Source organism: Leptodactylus fuscus, unplaced genomic scaffold (genome assembly GCF_031893055.1).
Source record: "Leptodactylus fuscus isolate aLepFus1 unplaced genomic scaffold, aLepFus1.hap2 HAP2_SCAFFOLD_1282, whole genome shotgun sequence".
Classification (NCBI taxonomy): domain Eukaryota; kingdom Metazoa; phylum Chordata; class Amphibia; order Anura; family Leptodactylidae; genus Leptodactylus; species Leptodactylus fuscus.
The window spans coordinates 1-20,438 of NW_027440124.1; the positions used below are offsets into that span (position 1 = coordinate 1).

At 38.1% G+C, this 20,438-nt stretch overlaps 2 protein-coding genes across 2 annotated transcripts; one reads left to right on the forward strand and one right to left on the reverse strand.

Annotated features, from left to right (window-relative positions):
* The first annotated feature begins 229 nt into the window (after positions 1–229).
* On the forward strand, positions 230–11,602 carry LOC142187005 (prestin-like). Its single transcript, XM_075261412.1, has 6 exons — positions 230–322; positions 3,943–4,035; positions 4,146–4,256; positions 5,939–6,160; positions 7,198–7,252; positions 7,668–11,602. The coding sequence occupies exons 1-6, from the start codon at positions 230–232 to the stop codon at positions 7,841–7,843; spliced, it is 750 nt and encodes a 249-aa protein (XP_075117513.1). The 3' UTR covers positions 7,844–11,602.
* Positions 11,603–13,824: 2,222 nt separating this feature from the next.
* LOC142187006 (26S proteasome regulatory subunit 7-like) lies at positions 13,825–18,320 on the reverse strand. Its single transcript, XM_075261413.1, has 8 exons — positions 18,196–18,320; positions 17,511–17,583; positions 17,148–17,243; positions 16,059–16,223; positions 15,867–15,954; positions 14,821–15,023; positions 14,261–14,357; positions 13,825–14,163 (listed from the first exon to the last, which is right to left on the reverse strand). The coding sequence occupies exons 1-8, from the start codon at positions 18,204–18,206 to the stop codon at positions 14,006–14,008; spliced, it is 891 nt and encodes a 296-aa protein (XP_075117514.1). The 5' UTR covers positions 18,207–18,320; the 3' UTR covers positions 13,825–14,005.
* Between the last annotated feature and the right edge of the window lie 2,118 nt (positions 18,321–20,438).

The window sequence follows — 20,438 nt, forward strand, 5'->3', positions numbered from 1 at the left end:
AAATCTACAGTTAAAGTAAGCATACATCCCTTTTTAAAGCAATTTTCTTTCTCTTTTACAGTCTATAGACTTCTATAAGTTTAAGTATCTAGTCTGGGCAGATTTTGTAACCAGTCTGCTTGTAATTGAAGAAGTATCAATAGTAGGATCAGCCATGTACTGTATACACCTGGACATGCTACGAAAAGTGGAACTTCACTGTAATGAAAAGTTCTGATAATTTAATGAGATGTTATTGCCTTTCTTTTTCAGTTCACAATACAGAATTCTTGGACAGATTCCAAATACGGATATATACTGTGATATAGAGGAATATGAGGAGGTATCGTACCGTTTTGTAAACCCTGCAACCTGAATTGTCCTTAATATAACAAAAAATCTCAAACTTTAGTCTCTTCTTTTTAATGACCTTTTAGTATTTTATTCACACAATGTATCAAGACTCCATGTTCCAAGTTACACAGAGATGTAACATGCTATCCATGGTGGTCTTTTGGACCACACTTACCTTTTTGCACTAAAAGTATGCCATGTATCACCAACGCCATATTATCTAGATGACTCTGCTTTTCTGTCCCCTTGGGGACTCTGTGTGCATAAGGGATTATTCGCATGTCTGCTTTCAGCTGGCGTATTATTTGTACAAATCATAGACTGCATGCATACTCATTGATCTTAATGAGCACCAATGGTCTGTGGATAAAGAATAGAGGCATACTATTTTTTTTCATCTGTTTTGTTGGTCATGTTTACTTTAACACTGATGTTTCGTGACAATGCCAAAAAGTTTATATATCCAAAATAAAAAATCTGCTAACAGCTTTTTCCCAGCCCCCACAGCCCACTGTTTACTTAGATATTAAAATGCAAATATTCTGGGTTAGAATGGGTACTATGTCTTATGAGGAAGAGATGATACAAGGCAAGTCCTGTTAAGAATTCCGCGTAAGGAATATGCATATCCTTTGTGAAAAGAGGAACTTACTCTAGTGTCACCTTTTGGAAGGTAGCTCCCTATAGATTTAATACCTGGTTTTAAAAGAAACTAGCCAAGGCAGTATAACTCCTCTAAAAGGAAGAGAGCCCCATCTACAGACAGCTGTTACAACGTTACTGCCTCTTCTTCTTGCAGAGTAGCATACTGGATTGCTGTGTGAGAGGTCTGGGATGTGAGTAGAAGGGGTACTATGTCTGGTTAGGGACTTATTAGACCACACATGACCTGCTTTTGGAGGTGTTATTTTGGCTTGGCTATTATTCCCGGATTATGCTATTAGGTTTTGTTTTTTAAATCCATGCATTAATCTGTAGAGCGCTACCTTACAAAAAGTGGCATTAGTGCAAGTTCCTCTATTCCACCAAGGAGCTTTTATTTGCATATTCCTTTCTTACTGCAAATATCGGCAAGAAATATTGAGCCAAACATATTAGAAAATAGCTTTTGTGGATGTTTTTAAACCCATTTAGTTTCAAAAAGATTTTTATTGCAGATGAAATCTTTAGAGATTGCTTTACAATGGCCTCATGGTACAATAGTTTCACCATACAATGTTCTTTTCTCAATGTGTAATTCTTGGCTGGAGTTCTCTGGTAAAGTCCTTGTATTAGCTTCATGCACTGATGGTTTACCAGTAGCGCCTCTCTACAATACAGTGCTGTAAGACATCTTCTATACTTTTCTATACCCATGCTAGGATAAGATGCTCCTTTTGGACACCAGGTGTGAACAGCTCCATGTTGTTTTCAGGTGCACTGTATATTCATTGGAAAGGCTCTTATCACCATCATGGAAAGTGATTTACAGCTTCCAGCTGCTCTTTCTGACTTTTATGTATAAAGATTTGCCATCTTGCCATCTCTACTGTTATTGACATTTTGGCATCCTTAGAACCAATTACTAGTTTTCCATAGATATATCGTCACAAGGTACAATAGTTTCAACTTACAGTACAATACAGTACAATGGACTGATAGAGCAAAAGACCTCTGTGTAGGGGGAAAAGTTATCAAATATCTTTTTTAGTATTATGAAATATTTATTAGGCTGCACACCTGTCACCATAGTGAAGCTGGTCTACCAAATGTGTTTGATACATCTGCTAGAAAACTGGGGGAAATATTGATAGAGGTGCCTTGGCACATAATAAATTCTGTGATTAAAGCTCCGAGTGTTGCAGCAATGATCCCATTGTTGACTAGTGAAGGGTACTCTATGCGAGTTTCCCGATGCTCCATACATTTCAACTTCACCTCCAGAGGAGGCGTATACAAATTTGGAGTGTGATATATATATACACCCGATTAATCAATAGGCTACTTTTCGTCACAATAGCTCACATACATTTGTGCCAGGACCCCACAAAACCCAAACTCACACCACCATCTCTGCAATCTCACACACTTTGGACCATAGCAAGCCACAAAATTCATATTGCCCTCTGGAGCCTCGCCCCTAACCCCACACAATCTCATATACATATACTTTACCACTTTGCCCCTCACCTTAACGATATTCCAGGAGGCTCTCTTTAACGCTCTGGAGCAGCCATGTTTGCCGACCCCCACCGCTCTGACAATCCGTGCCACCGCCCACCCATGTCAACACCCCTAGGGGGTCTAATAAATGCAAAAAAAAAAGTTTAAAAAAAAGTAAAAAAAATATAAAAAAAATAAATAAAAAGGATTAAAAATTCAAATCACCCCCCTTTCCCTAGAACACATATAAAAGTAGTTAAAAACTGTGAAACACATACATGTTAGGTATCCCCACATCCAAAATCGCCCGCTCTACAAAGCTATACAAATATTTTTCCTGTTCAGTAAACGCCGTAGTGGGAAAAATGGTCAAAAGTGCCAAACCGCCATTTTTTCACTGTTTTGATTCTGATAAAAATTTGAATAAAAAGTGATCAAAGCAATAACATTTCCCGAAAATGGTAGAACTACAAAGTACACCCGGTCCCGCAAAAAAAGACGCCCTATGCATCCCCGTACACTTACGTATAAAAAAGTTACGGCTGTCGGAATATGGCGACTTTTCAAAAAATAATTTTTTAACACAGTTTTGGATTTTTTTTAAGGGGTCAAAATGTAAACAAAACCTTATAAATTTGGTATCCCCGGAATTGTAACGAAACACAGAATACAGGGGACATGTCATTTTGGCTGCACAGTGAACGCTGTAAAACCAAAGCCCGTAAGAAAGTCGCAGAAATGCATTTTTTCTTCAAATCCACCCCATTCTGAATTTTTTCCCTGCTTCCCAGTACATTATATAGAATAAATAATGGTGGCATCAGGAAGAAAAAATTGTCCCAGGAAAAATTAAGACCTCATATGGCTCTGGGAGCGGAGAAATAAAAAAGTTATGGGGTTTAGAAGGAGGGGAGTCAAAAACGAAAATCAAAAAATGCCATCGGCGGGAAAGGGTTAACTTCAAATACTTCTGTCCCAAAGTCACTATGTAAAGTTTATCACAACACCGTATATATAGCAGCTCAAATACAAATTAACTTCAACACAAAAGTCTCACGTACTCTCTGAATTTTAGCAAAAACAAGATACAAAGTTACATTTCATATCCCATACCTTATACACAGTACTAAAACCTTACCCGCGCCTGTATATACCCACTTCTACAATCACCGCAGACGAAGTCGCGGGTAACAGCTAGTGTGTGTATATATATATATATATATATATATATAAGAATAGTCTCCGCTGTGGTCAGTGACCTGAAAATAAATCAGATAAACTGTTTTGAATTTAAACAGGATATTAGAAGTGTTTTGTATTGATACATCCTGTTATTTGGCCCACATGTTTTTTAAAAACTTGATAACCTCTTTATGTTGGGCTATCATGAAATCTCATACAAATTAAAGCACAAAATATAGTTCATATTTTTCAACAATGTAACTGGAATGTTTTATTTTCTCCTAGATTAAAGAATACCCAGGAATGAAGATATTCCAGGCCAACACATCTTTATACTTTGCCAACAGTGATCTCTATGTCTCTGCTTTGAAGAAAAAGGTATAGGATGGATGGCTAGATTTAGCCTATAGCACATGAATTGGATAGAAAAGACTGCTTTTGTGTATAGATGTTATGAATTAAAAATTGCATATTTTATGTTTTAAAAGACTGGAATTGATCCTGGCGCAATATTGATTGCAAAGAAAAAGGCTCAGAAGAGACATGCCAAAGAAATGAAGAAATCTACTAAAAATGAAAGAAGAGCAGTTCTAAAGCTTGTAAGTGACTGATGTCCCAGGCTGCAGATACACACACACAGCACACATGTACATACGTGACATGTATAGCCAGTGGGAATTTATTCAAGCATATGAAATGTTATTTTAACAAACAAGCAATTTTTTTTTACTAGGTTTAGTAAGTAATTTTTTCACATAAATCTTTATTATGTCCTTTGGTCTCTTATTTTCACAAAAACATTCTGCACACTTCCACTGCATAATAGCCCCCAAAATTGAAAGTTTTATTAAGACCCCTTGGACTGATCGGATCCATCCTAAATATCATATTCTATTACTCTCCATGTGTAACAGCACATTATAAAGATCTCTATCACATATATCTGACTCAGACTGAGGCCCTACTTTGCGGAAATGCAGCTTTTTTTGTTTCAGATTTTGTTGTGTTTTTTTGTTTGTTTTTTTAAACCAAAGCTAAGAGTCTCTACAAAATGGAAAATATAAAGAAAGTGTTTATACTTCAACCCTCTCCTGGCAGTGGCTCAAACACCTGCAGCAAAATCTGCTGCAACAAAAAAGCTGCATGTCTACAACGTGGGGCCTCAGCCTTAATTTGGCAGACCCCCACCTTCAACCTTTCAGTGATCTGAATTGTGGCACATTTTAAAATGGTTTGCCACTGGGGAAGGTTGATAAATTCTTCCATATTCTCTTTGATTCCTGCTCAAATTTGTCATAATATATATATATATATATATATATATATATATATATATATATATATATATATATTAGTATTGAGATGCTCTCATTTATGAATTTGCATTTCACAGGTCTTACCTATATAATTCAAGCTGCAACTGCATTGAAGATCATGTATGACTCCTAATAAAGTCTGTGACTGGTGCAAGATGTGCCTAAATTATTTAGTGGTTCTGGCCTCTTAAAGGGGTTGTCCAGGACTTAGGTTTTTAGGGTCTATCCTTTAGAAGAAACCATAAATATCTAATCGTGGAGGGCCCCACACCCAATCAGCTATATGGGGCTGCTTCCTGTATGAGTGCTATACATAATACACGACCGGATGCAGGTGGCACCATGACAGTATAGTGGCTAGATGCAGGTACTGCATTTTAACTCCCATTGGGTTGGCAAATCCCTTTATAAACCTTAGAACGGATGACCATGATTGCATAGGAGCAGATTCCCAGTTATATACTATATCCCTACAAAATTTGAGACAACTCCTAGTTTGTGGTATATGTGTCCCCAGTGCCATTTTAGTATCTATGTACCCTACAGCTGTGACCACCCAAAATAGAACAAAGTATACCAATGTATAAAAAATCTATTAAACCACATATTAAAAATCTATGGAGTTGTCAAATGTTAATAACAGGAGAATTTGCAGCTTCAAACAAATAGCATAATGCCATAAATACTAACACTTAAATGTATTGAATGTTGTATACATCTGTTAATTCATGTGCCGATAAATAGAAAGCAATAGAAAAAACCCATAGCAAATACCAAGGACAATATATTACCAACCAAATGAAAAAAAAAAAATCTATGTTGCAAGGAATAGTGAGGACGTCCACTTTAAGTCCCAAGGTGCGTTTTGCCCACTGGCTTCCTCTTGTTCTGGTAGAACATTGAACTGTAGTTTGTGTCTTATAAGTAGCTGGGTCACTACAGCATGTCCATTGTGTATTTTTCAGACTAATGATGTGGAGATGGCTGTGAAACATGAACTGATGAATGATGATTCTGCCACAGACTCAGGAAATGTGAAAAATGGATCAGCTGATAGAAACCTGCAAAATTCACCATCTGAAGAGTTTGAGTATTTCATGAGTCCAGTCTCCAACACCCATTCAATTATTCTGGATTTCACTCCTGTCAACTTCATAGATTCAGTGGGAGTGAAAACTCTAAAATCTGTAAGTTGTCAATCAGTAAAGAGAGGCGGCATGTCTGTTTAAGCCCGAAACATCTTTGTGTGCTTTTTGTATTACCATGTGCAAAGGTTTTTGGCTGTTTTCAAAAACAGAAGCGTTCGATGTGTTAATTAGCAAAAAAATTAAACTACTAAATGTGTAAGCAAATGAAAACTGGTCACTTCTCCAGGATGTAGAAAGTGTCGCTGTACTGAAGGTAAAGAGAGGTCAAACCAAATATGGATTTGTTATAGTTTGTGTCCATTAAAAAAAATGTAACACTTCTGTTTTTGAAAGCATTAGGTTATGTTCCCACGGCAGAAAATGGATTCCGTGTGTGAACATATCGCGCTGCTACCGCGACGGAATGCCGATGCAGTGCACCGGCATCCCGTTGCGACATTCCTCTCTCTGGATTAGACCCAAATGAATGGGCCTAATCGGGAGGGAGTCTCACCGCGGAATCTGCAGCAAGATAGGGCATCTCGCTTCTTTTTTTTTTTTTTCCACTACTAGCTAGCCGAAAAAAGAAGCAAGCGGATCACGTTGACGTCAATGGGAGCAGTTTTGGCAGGCGATTTTGAGGCGTATTCTGCGTCAAAATCCACTGCCAAAAAGCTCTGTGTGAACTAGCCCTTACCTGGCAGCATTATAGCCCCAATTGCCTAAGACTTTTGCAACTGGAAAATATACAGCAATGTGCAGTCAGTAGGATACGTTCAGACTCTGCTTAAAAGGGGTTGTCCCCCCAAGGACACTTGTGCCTATCCACAAGATGGGGGATAAGTCAAAGATCGCGAGGTGTGCAACAACCGTGTACACCAGTGCACTCACATGTCTGGCACTCAGTTCACTACTATGGGGCTGCCGAAGATTGCATTTCCATATAGACCCCAAGTGATCTGACACTTCTCCTTTATCCTTTATCTTTTGTCACGTATTACTTAAATACTACAAGGTTGATTAGTTTGAAATAATTCTGATTGTGTCTCTCACTACTCAATATTGTATTTATTGGCCTTTCCTCTGCTATTCTACAGATAATTAAAGAATACAAGGAAATCGGTGTTGACATCCTCATAGCTGGTTGTAATGGTAAGTCATAGATCATGCCAATTTCTGGAAACTCAGCAATTTTTTGTTGTTGTTATTCTTGAGTAACATTTACTTTACTGTAAGATCAATGAATTTGTGTGCACAAGAGGACATTTTTGTCACAACACAAGATATTATTTGTTTGGAAAGTAATTTACCATATATAGTCGGAAATTCATGCATGTCCCTGATGAATGCTAAGAGATGCTCGCTCATACAGTTGGTGGAGAAGGTTTATGTCCATGGACCACCCCAGCCATAAATCTTGCTACACAGTGTCATTGTACCAGAATTTGGCACAATTATGTTGTGGTTTGGTAACTACATTGTAGATGCACCTAACATGTATAAGTATATAAAATAAAAGCACGTTGTAGTGTTCTGTAAGTAATGTGCATTTCTTTTTCTTTCACAGGACTGGTTGTACAAGATTTGACCAGGTTACATTTCTTTGACAAGTCTTTAAGAAGAGATATTTTGTTCCACAGTATTCATGATGCTGTGATCTACTGCAGGTTTAGGGCATCCTCCTTGGCTCTCGCCTCCTCTGAAGAGCAAGTCCTCAGCTCAGACACACTAAGCCAGGCCTGATCATTCCTTTTACAAAGGAGAATGGTGCAATAACCCTTTTTATAGATATTGCCTCAGAGTTTGATCCACACATGTAGAATTGGCATACAATAAGATGTTGAATTTTCCTACAGAGACCCCTCTCTATTTGTTTGAGCCTTTCAGCTTCATAGGAACAGCTGATCGCTCTGGCTTATACACAGAAAAGTTGTTTAAGATTAGGGGTCTGAGTACAGGAGATATATTATTTCATTGCAAATGCTTTAATCAGTGGATAGACTTTCTTGTTGGGTGTGGATAGCATCTTGTTCTTGCTTTATAAAGCTGATGTCCCATTTTTAGGATTCCGTACTGTGCCTCTGGTACTACATGGGAATCAAGGGCTTTGGGTAAAAACTCTAAATAGCATAAATACTTTTTATCTTCAACAGCTGCCTTCAGATAAAATAACCCCGGCTCTGCTAAGAGCTGGGACCAGTAAGACAAAATCAGATACTTATGTATCTGAGATGAGATAGTTAACTACTGCTGGATATCAGAATACCTTCCTGTTTTTGTCTAGACAGGGTAAATGTTTTTAATAATGACTAATCTGTTCTGAGCACTTTTACAACACCCTGACTGGGCAATTTAAAACTGATGAAGTGTACATGGGTTTTCTGGGAATCAATGCAAACTCATAGGTGGCCCAAAACAATCCTCATATTCACCCCAAATCCAGTGCTCCGTTGTACAATCCTGGTCTCTGTGCCAGAACTTGCCAGGCTGGAAGTGGAGAAGCACACATACCTGCAGAGACCCATCAGTGGTCACAAGAGAGGGACTGGTGATGTCACGGATTCTTCACCAGTGACAGCGGAGGCCACTAATTGGTCTTAGTAGTTGTGTGAGATGCGCCAATTCTGTTGTAGCAGGCCAGGGAGAGTGTACAAAGTAGTAGTAGTGGGGCTAGGCGAGTATGACTTTTTTTTTTTTCTTTTGTTTTGCATTCATTCCAGCTGCCCCTGACTCTGCAAAGTTCATGGGCATCCCTTTAAAAGAGGCTGATAATTTGCCATCCCATCAGTACGTTCAAGTGTTTACTTTTTATAATCCCGTTATTAACAAAATAGAAAACACTACAAGAGAGTATCTTTTACCAAAAAATGTTTAGAAGTAATTAAGCCATCAAATATGAGGTAACTTGCTTTACAGCATCTATGTCTCCGAGCACTTCTTTGGTGACATGGGAATCTACAGAGAAGGTGAAATGATCTAATTGGACTTGTGATTTTTACTATGTAGAGACTACTTTAGGCTGGGAACCCACGTGGCGTAGACTACAGTTTGACAGTGCCCTACAAAGTGGATAGGATTCTTGCAAATCCCATCCACATATTGTGGAAAAATACACACGGCAGACGCAAAGCAATTTCCAAATCTGTTGCAGTTTTGGAAATCACAGTATGTCAATTATACTTAAAATATCCAAGCAGCTTGTGAAGAACCTGAGAACTCTCTTATATTATATATTACATGAATAAATAGTAACTACCTGTTATATATTTTACATATGCAGTATTTTTGAAGCTCTATTTCAAGGGTTGTCTAGTTTGTAGTGTCTCACAGTACAGAAAAGCTGCAGGTTAATGTTGCAGATCTCGTTTTTGTTTTAATGGAAAATATAAAGGAAACCCTTTTACTTCACCTTCCTGGTAATTTCATTCCTGGGTTTGACTCAAAAGCAAAACCAAGCCTCGCGTTTCCACAGTGTGAGTTATAGAGGTGTATGGGCAGATCAGTTGACCCACATCTAGTTCTTCTAAGCAGGTACGGTTTCTTCTGTTGTCCAGCAGTGGTTACAAATACATTATAGCCTCAGTAACTATTCTATTACCAGGCTTTAGGGTCTGAGGTGACCTTTTTATTAGCAGAAATTTGTTCTAAGATCAACTTGTAACTTTAAAAGAAAAAAAAATTGCTAATTTAGAGAAACAAAAATGACAAAAGCCTTAAAACCGTGTGACTGTGACTTCTCACCAAAACCAGGCGTTTTTCATGTTTGTGTTTATTGCTTTGGAAATAGGAATGTATTCATGTGGTTGTATGTATTGCTGGGTGCCTGTTACACCTGCTAGGGATCTTAACTCCTGAATTGCTGTTACTAATGAGCATATTGTTTGTTACAGGGCCGTTTTTGTACTATATGTGGATAAACCAAACTTAGATCAGCATTATGGGGAGATACTTTTATTGTATAAATATTCAGTGTAAATGATGAAGATTGGTTTGTGTACTGTGACTATATATTTTATAATTGCAAATGTATTTTAAAACTCTATAGGTTGCTCTAAAAGGGTTAATTTACATATTATGTTTGTGTTAGATCTCTGTGCTCTAGTGTGGCCTCTAGGTCAGGTCTAAGTTTACTGCAGGCCTCTCGGTCATACCATGTAATGGTCAGTAGTGACACTATTATTGCTTTGTATCAATCCTCTACACGCATGCAACACGTTGTTGTCACAGGCCTGAGAAATCCCCCCTCAAACAGAGTAAGGGGGTGTTTGCGCCCTGTGTAATTCCACCGGATTTCCATCCTGAGACCCGGAGAAACTGGATAGGGGATGGCTTCAGGGCAGTCAGATTTAAAACCCATTCATTTGAATGAGTCTCATAAGCAAACTGCCGCTGCCCATCTGCAGCCTCTCCACAGGAAACTGGTTTTTTTGTTGTTGTTTTTTTTGGCCAGACACAAAGTCGGACATGTAAGACTTTGTGTCCGGCCAAAAAAAAAACTGTTTCCCTGCAGAGAGGCTGCATACGGACACTGGCAGTTTGCTTTTAAAATCTATTCAAATGAGTTTTAAAACTGACCACCGGGAAGCCGTCCCCTGTCCAGTTTTGCCGCAGCTTAGGACGGAAACCCAGTGGAAAGAGACATAGGGTGCACAGGGGCTTAAGTGTGAACGCCCCCCTAAGGCTAGGGCCCCACAGTGCTGCGGGAAGAACCGCTGCGTGCACGCATTGCGGTTCTTTCCACAGCGCTTTTAAGAGAAAGTTCACAGAGTTTTCCGCTGCAGGCTTTCTCTTAACATTACATCTACGGGAAAGCCGCCGGCGATTCCGTAGATATAATTGACATGCTGCGATTTGCAAAACCGCAATGGCTTTGCAAATCGCAGCGTGTCCGCGCTGTGATCTTTTCCGCAAAGTGGGAATGGGATTTGCATGAATCCCATCCACTTTGCCTGCACTGTACAACGCCAAGATTTTTCCCACAGCGTCTCCACTGCAGGCAAATCACGGTGTTTCCGGTCCGTGGGGCCCCGGCCTAAGAGTACTCTAGAGAACCCAAATTAAATACTAACACGATCAGAATTAAAACACAGATTCCATGCCTAAAACCTCACAAGATTTGCTAGCAATGAACACAAATGTATTAATACCTTATTTACATTCCTAGGAAAATATCTGCTTGGAATAAGGAGCATACTATATTGCTTAGAATCCACATTATGTTCAGTGCAGCAGATTCAACAGCATTGGCCCTTATGCACAGTATCTCACATCAGGATGGGTCTAAGACACAGAAGTGGTGCAAATCTTTCTAATATCCTGTATATTTCATTCTTGGGTCTGGCATAAAAATACTGAGCAGAATATTGACATGTCAGTATACCTTAAGGATGTTGCATGAAGGTTTTGAAGCCAAACCAGGTGTGGAACATAAATGTTAAGTATAAACTCCGCTGCCACACAGTGTACCTAAGACAGCTACATCCACATTCTGTTTTTGGGTCTCCAGTGCTTTCACTTCTTATTACTGGTAATCTCATTACCAGTATTCTTAGTATATTAGCTTAAAACCAAGCTATTTCACTTAGAGAAGTGCAAAAAAATATATATAAATATACACATTGTCTTGGCCATTGGTGTTATATAATAACCAAAAACACAACCTTTTTATATCTAAAGACAAATATACTATACTGGAGCACATGTGAGCTACTACAAACAATAAGTAATGAAGTAAATAAATCCAAAGAAATAAGGTTTAATATATATAATTTATTTTGTTTCAATTCTATCTTTATTTGACAGTGGACTCTACAGAGACATTTTTTACAGAAAGTATGTTCTTTGAAATGTTTGATATTCTGAAGGGGTCCTTTTAGTGTGAACTGCTAGCTGTCAATATAGCAATTTCTTTATAATATGATTTTTATTTTTTAGATAGTCTCTCGAGGCTAAGATTGCTGGAGAAAAGATACTAGAATCTGGTGACTAAAGCTAGCAACGTATCTGTCCATGCAAGTAAATTACTTTACTAAAAAAGTGTCGAATACCCAAGAGAAAAAAAAAAAAGTTTGAGTTACAAATGTAATTACAATGATCTAACATTTTTCTGACTTGCCATCTGGATGTAGCTTAAGATAGATTTCAGGTAATTTTTTTTTACTCTAGTAAGGAATGATGTGACCACATCCACGGCGCTTTCATATTGCAAGAGTTGTTGATGTGAACAACACCATGATTGATGTAGAGCTCTTTTTGAATGCTCTATATGGGTGGGTGAGCAATATAGGGCATATTTACATCAGAATCGCTGGCACTATCCTGCTCAGATGTGCAATAAGTGTAATTGATAGGATTTAAGCCAATTCAATCCACACACTGCAGAAAAAAAAAATTAAAAAACTACCATTCAAGCCCCAGCAATAAGGGACCTGCCACAGGTTTAAAACCTGCAGTGCAAAAGCTGAAAGCCAGGCAAGCTGCCCAGGAATCTGTTACCTGTAATAGAATACTGGCGATATTAGTAACTGCCTCACAGTGCACTAGGCAATTTACCAACCCTCATGCTTTTGTGCTGCTTTTGCCACTCTTCTAATACGTGTTGAGGCCCAGCCACTTATGTTACACAAAACAAACCCATAGGATTTGTGTTTCTGGTGCATGGATGGCCCAGCCTCTTGTAGCACTTCTGACCCTAGTAGGGTTTAGATTACAATCAGGGTGTAATACTGGTTTACCCCCATTGTTTACACAGTCATTGTTACACAAGGAATGCAGTATAGTTTACAAGACATGTTACAGATATATGCAGGTCTACAGAAGATGCTTTTATAGAACAGTTTATAACCTGACAACTTCCTGCCCCCTTTATAATTCTGCATTTTGAGGCTCTAAACAGATTGCTTATAAAATCTTCCACTGTAAGGTGGATGGTACAGTATTTATTTAAAATGCCTTATTTTCTGTTACGTGTGTAATTTGACATAGAACCAATCAGATTGGTTGATACTTACCTTAAGTTACAACTTTCTGCATTACCTGAAACCTTAGGCCTCTGATTCCTCTTTAATTTCTGTCCCCCAGTTTTCCGCTGCTGCTTAGGGCAGAACGAATGAGCCTTTTTACCGAAGAGTCTCAAGCCACAGACTCTGGCAAGATCGAGCAGGACACTTATTTTTCTGTGTCCTGCTGCAACATCTTGTCTCTCATTGAAAACCATGGGAGGGAGCATCTACTGCTTATTTTGGGGATGAATGTGCCCCCAAATAAGTGGCAGTTTCCACCATGTGAACAGGGCCTTAGTCTTATGGCATAATATTTAACATAATATAATAGCACAAAGAAATTTCTCACTGACAAGCACTGGCCTCTGGAGTTTTCTTAATATAAAAAAGGCAAGGCCTGTGTGACTACTTTTACATTATGGACAGTAGAGTAAGCCATTTCCAGCTCCACGTGCCACAAGCAGTCAATATTCCACTTACGTCTGAAAGTGCTGAAGATGACATTTTAATAAGTGTTCTAAATATTGTTTACTGAATTATTATTTGATAAATGTTTGTGTTCTTTGCCAATAGTCTATTTTTCTAGATATATATTTTTATGTTAAACTACAAGTGAATTTGCCTTCATAGATTATGATATTGTTTGCTCAATGACAGATTATGGAACAAGTAATTTCTCAGATCAAAATAAAATGATTTAACAGCAAAAAATGTTTTTTGGTTTTTTTTTTTTATTGGTGGCACTTTCAACAAAAAGGGCAGCAGATATAACAAGAAAATGTGATGTCATTTTATTTCAAATACAGTAATACCCCAAACAAATTCTGTTTCTTTCTAGGGGGAATGTTTTACACGCTACATTAAATCACCACTTTAACTAAGGACACACATTGTCACATATGGTTTAATTGTAGGTCATGTATCTGGGTGTAGCGCTGAATTTTGCGTACGATTTGATAACCTTGTTCACAGCCTCCAAGAAGTCTTTCTCTGTTGCAACTTTGCGTCGTGCTCTGATCGCAAACATTCCTGCTTCAGTGCACACACTGCGGATTTCAGCACCTGAATGGCAAAGGTCACAGACAACAAATATATTAAGACTTGGACACTTCATTTAGATATGGCACAACATGAACATACTACTAAGTGAAAGACTTACCTGTGCTGTTTGGACACAGACGTGCCAGCAGCTCAAATCGAATATCTCGTTCTACACTCATTGACCTGGCATGAATTTTAAAGATGTGTGTACGTCCCTTTAAAGTAAATTAAAAGTAAAGGATGCATTGGTTAGTATTACAATAGTACAGCAGTGCTACTTTTATTTACATTAATGCATCTGATGTTTTTTCTATACCAATGAACAAAAATGAAAAACTTGTGGTAATGGAAGCTACACGTGTAAGAGTGACCGAATGCTGCGTTCATATGGCAAAAATTGGAATTCCAATTCCTCTCCACTTGAAGCTGAAGCTAGTGGGCTTTACTCAGTGATCAGCCTCAGATGGGCCTAAGCAGCAGAGTGTCTCACACCACAGGTTCTGTGGCAATGGGAGGCAAAGTCCAGCCAGAATTTTGAGCTTTCAATTCAATCTTGTAAACAGAGTATAAGGAAGCATTTACACTTTAGGACGTAAAGGGAACACATTTAAAAAAAAAAACTGTGAAGGCAACCTGAGAAAGTTATAGTAGAACACTGAAACTAAGACTTATCTTTACCTCAAGATCAGGTAAACTGAATTCAATCTTTCTGTCCAGTCTTCCAGGCCTCATAAGAGCGGGGTCCAAAGTATCCGGTCTGTTTGTGGCCATTAATACTTTAATATTTCCTCTTGGATCAAATCCATCCAACTGATTGATGAGTTCCAGCATAGTTCTCTGGACTTCATTATCACCCCCAGCTCCATCATCAAAGCGAGCACCTAACAAAGCAAGACAGCAAAGTTCCTCAAACTCATTACTCACAATTTATTTAATTTCCACATGTATCATTTTAGCTATTGCTTAACCTCTGTCAAAAATTGTATCAATAAGAGGATAATGTTCTTGTTAATACAATTACAAATAAAGTAGTGATAGAAGTTATAGTGCGTGTCTCTGCTGACACAAGCTGGGCACAACATAACAGGCACTGAAATGGCCTATCTATGGAAAAATTACAATTTTCCCTTTTCATTATCAACTGCACATTCATTTCTGTAAATTAAATTAATGCAACACTAAAGGGTTAATGTTCTCTAGGCCTCTGACAAATCCATTCAATGCTGCAGTTTCCAAAATGGGATCACATGTCTGCAGATTCCACTTTCCTGCCAATTCAGGGCCTCTGCATAAGTTGTATGACATCCAATATCCAAACTGTACTCCAAAAAAGAAGGTTCCACCCTCCCTCCTAAAATTCTATTCCTATGTGTCCCTCTGTACATAAATATGATCCTTCAGAAATTTTTTTATTTACCTGAGGAAGAAGCCGAGAGCTTTGAAAGCTTGTAATCTGTCATCATCATTATTAGTTAGCCATTTAAAAGGGTATCAACTACTGAAGACTCAAGTTTCATGTAGACCAAGTAAAATATTATTATTTCTTCCCACATAGCCCCTTTAATACTGTGAAACATACATCTGTAGTCTCTCTTGATGTCTTAATTCAAAAAGTAACATTACTTCTCAAGTAAAACCTAAATGTCAGCAACTAGAGTAGAACCACACTGTAACATTTAGGTAGTAGGTTATGTTGCAATGCTTGTATACTAGCTAATACATACCACCAATGGCATCAATTTCATCAAAGAAAATAAGACAAGCTTTCTTTGTTCGGGCCATCTCAAACAATTCACGGACCATTCGTGCACCCTAAGATGTGGCAAAGGCACAAAGTAGTATCACACATATATCACATGTCACCATCACAAAGCAGTAAAAGTAACAAAAACAAATCATAAAACCAAAACACATACTTCACCAACGTATTTCTGGACAAGTTCCGATCCAATAACTCTGATGAAGCAGGCATCTGTTCTGTTAGCAACAGCACGAGCACAAAGGGTTTTTCCTGTTCCAGGAGGACCAAATAGTAGCACTCCTTTTGGGGGCTCAATACCCAGATTGACAAATCTTTCTGGCTGTGGAAAGACATTTGCAACATGAGGAACCATAGCTATACGATGGGAATGTTTATAGGCCGTGCATCCATGGTTGTAGAGTATGTGCATAGAGACTTGTATTTTGTCTTGTAATTAATGATTGTAAATCTTTATTATATTCACTGATATAAACGCAGAGTTTAACCCATTGGGCCTGCAGCCCATTCATTTACTTGCAGTCAAAAAACTGCCATGCTGTTCTGCAATCTTAGTACTGCCAGGAGAACAACTTCTGCGCAAAGTTGATGTAAGACGTGTTATAAAAGTGATTTTTTTAAAAAAAACGCACTCCTAATTCCACCCCCTCTAAATAGTTTAGTGTAGAGAGTCTTAGTTTAGAAAAGCAGTTTAGGTATTGTTTGTTCACTTTGATTTAATTTTTATAAAATAAAAAAGTGCAGTTTTTGAAGTAGGGGATATATGGGAGGGTTTCTAATGTTTAACCACCTAAAACCACTTCAGAAATGAAGTAAATGAGTATTCTTATGAGGAAAAGGCTAAATAATGCCTGATAACACAGATGTCTAACATCTCCTCTACCTACCTCACCATAGATTTCTAATGTACAGATTGATTTAATCAGTAACAAAAGGAGGCAAAAATCAGTGACCAAACAGGCCATGGACTATATATCACATGACCGTGGTCAGACTTATCCATTAGAAGTAACAGAATGAATGACAGTAAGCAGAGATCTAGAAAACCGTGAGGAATTCATACCAAAAGTATATTGGAAAATTGTACAACTTTTTATTATACAAACAATAACATTTGTCTCAGTATTGGTCTGAAAGTAGTCAACCCCTTTAATGCTTTAAAGAATTTTGCTGTTGCATAAATGAGAACTTTAGAGAAGTAGCTAATAAAGAGCAACATAGCAAATATTACTATAGAGATACTTACATGAAGTAATGGAGTTTCAACAACTTCCCTTAATTTTTCTATCTGTTCTTTGCAACCTCCAACATCACTGTATGTAACATCAGGTTTCTCTTCCACCTATACAGCAAACAGACAGTGTGTTATTGTATTTTTTTTTCTATTAAAAGCCCTGTTAATGCTTCATACATTTCGATAAGGATTCCATTGCTATTTAAAGTTTTTTTTCTCCAAGATTTAAATTTCTCTCCAAGGAACAGATAAGTATCTGGGCTGTGGGAGTCTGTCAGTGAGGATGATTGTGAGAATGGGGTAGGACGGATCAGTCTTCCCCTATATGTGAACAAAGCCCAACAGTTGTCTCTTTAAATCAATTAAAACAATTACCTGCATCATGGTCACCGTAGGATCAATTTTGGGAGGCAATGGAATATGGATCTGGTACTTGTTTCTGTCAACACTGTACATAAAGAATAATACATATAAAGAATCAGGTACAAATTTTGTTACCTAGACCTGACTACCATCTAAAAATACCAATTTAGAAGCATCTAATTCATAACGCATACTCAGTTATATACAGTATCCCTTATTATAGCATTAATGGGAATTTGTAAGAGTAAATAACTTTCAAGACAAACAAGAGTCTAAATTCTAAGTTCTTGTTATCAGTTGGGGGCACCAGTGGGCAAACCCCACCGATCTGTGGATATGAGAAGTTAATTTTGTGGAAAAATCCATTTAAGCAACTTCATTACAACTGTTACCTAAAATAATTAGAAATACAGTAAGGCTGGTTCCATACTACCGAATTTCAGAATTGAGATTTGGTTCTTGTGTGCATCATATTTCCTGGTCTGTACACTATGCTTGGAGATGGACTCCTAGCGTTACATTTATGTATGATGCTAGGAGTCCCTGCCTCTCTGCTACATACTGTAATCACTACAAAGCAGTATGTCGCGGACAGGCCAGTAAATCCAGCGCAGCTTTGGACCAAGTCTTACGTTCCAAGACTCTGTCGTATGAAAATAGGCTTAAATGAATGCAAATATATATATATATCTCTTACCCAACTCTCATCCCTTCCTCTATGTCTGTAGGAGCAACCTGGTCACTCAGATCTACCACAAACTTTGCAAACTGTTTCACGTTGATTATATATTTAGGGTCTTCTGAGTCCGCATTTATTATTTTTGTACACCTGAAAATGAAAAAAAAGATCTGATAAGTATAATTTTAGAAACCTGCTCAATAAAAGCATTATCATAATCAAAGGGGTTGTCCCATGAAAAGCATCCTACGCTAGTTTATGTGGATATAAGACTTTTCCTAAATACACTCCCATCCTAACAGTTAGGTCAAAACAACCATCCTGCTTCTCTCAAAAGTTTGTCATGTCAAGTAGTCAACCTTCTTTCACAAGGGGTGAGCTACCAAAAAGTACCCTGAAATCCTTTTTATATAGCAGTGATGAAAACTATTTTACACCCACTCATGGCAAGTCCCAGTGCCTACCCCTGTAATTCATTTACGTAACTGTTTGCGACATAACTACATGCAGAGTTTTGCTGCGTTTGAAGTTTGGTGGGTCAATGGGTGTAATAGCACATCCAGGTTACATGTAAAAAGATTGTTACCTGGCCACCTGAAGTGGTTGCTCACTCTGAAGGGTCTGCTTATCCGCAGCCAAATCCCACAGGGCTGGGGGTGCAAGTCCTGTGTCAGACTCCTTAATGCCTATTGTAAATGGACACGTGTTAAATAAATAAGCTGGAAATTTATTTCCAAACTAATACAGACTATACAAACCATGTAGCATACCTGTAAGCTCATTAATTTTCTTAAGAAGTTGCTGGATGTCATCTTCCACTTGTTTAATTTGCCGTGAATACGTGCTTTGTCCCTGTAATTACACAAGGGTTGTAACTGCACTATTCAGCCAACTATAAAGTCATAGTCATAAAGTCAGGTCTAAGGGTAAATAAATGTGATCAGTTTTTACACATGGAGAATCTGCACAAACTGGCATACATTTGGTGTGGATTTTCATAAATGAACATGCAGATTTTTCAGCCTTTTTTCCCCTTAAAAAAACCATGCAGCAGATTTTAAAATCTGCATCATGGGTGACTTTCTGCATGGACAAAAGGTGCAAGATGTTCATAAGAAATAGAATTGTGGTGAGGATTATATGCTTTTAAATCTGTACAGAAAATCCACACGTAGTCCTGATCTTCTCCATGTCCATTCAAGTAACTTCCCATCGGTAATGTGTAATATCAGAAGCAGCATCTAAAATGTCCATATAGAAAGCATTTCTATTTTTCCTTGAATGAAAGCCTGGTTTATTCTGCCATGTAATGGGAACCCAAAAGAATGCAATGATTTGGAAATCTCACATAACCATATTATACTCACAATAGAACATATATCAGAAGAAAGTTAGACAATTTTCTATTTCATTAGAAAAGAATTAACCGATCTAGAACTTGGGGCAGGAACACATCGCAAAAAAAAAAAGGTTTGACGGGGCCATATATACCACTGTGTAGCACCTCATCTTTTTACCGCAGTCTGTAAACATCTGATAAATGAGGAGACCAATTGCTGGAGTTTTGGGAGAGGAGTGTTGTCCTATTCTTTTTTTTTTCTTTAAATGTAGATTGTGAGCCCCACATAGGGTTCACAATGTACTTTTTTTTGTGTCTTTTTTTTTTGCAATATGGGATGGAAATACATGCAAACACAGGGAGAACATACAAACTCCTTGCAGATGGTTTTTTGCCCTTGGTGGGATTCGAACTAAGGACTTAAGCACTGCAAGGCTGCAGTGCTAACCACTGAGCCACTGTGTGGCCCCAAATGTTGTCCTATTCTTGTCTGATGTAGGATTGTAGCTGCTCAACAACCCTGGGCCTTATTAACTGGATTTTTTTGGGAGTAGATGTTCTAAAACCTCTACATACTGCTAAGCATTGATAGTGCCTTTCCAGATGTGCCTATGGCATGGGTAGCATACATAAACCCATATCAACAGAGATGCAGGTTTTTGTACTGTGGGCTGATAACACGCTGGATGGTCCCTCTCCTCTCAAGTCTCACAGCATCCATGGTTCACAAAGAATTAGAAGTTTTGACTTATCTTACCCAGAAACAGTTTAAGGCTGCGGCCTCACACTGCATTTTTTTGTTGCAGGTTTTGCTGCATTTTTTTGAGCCAAAGCCAAAAATGGCTACAAAAGGAATGGAAAATATATAGGAAACTCTTATACTTCTCCCTCCTGCTCAATCCACTCCTGGCGTTGGCTCAGA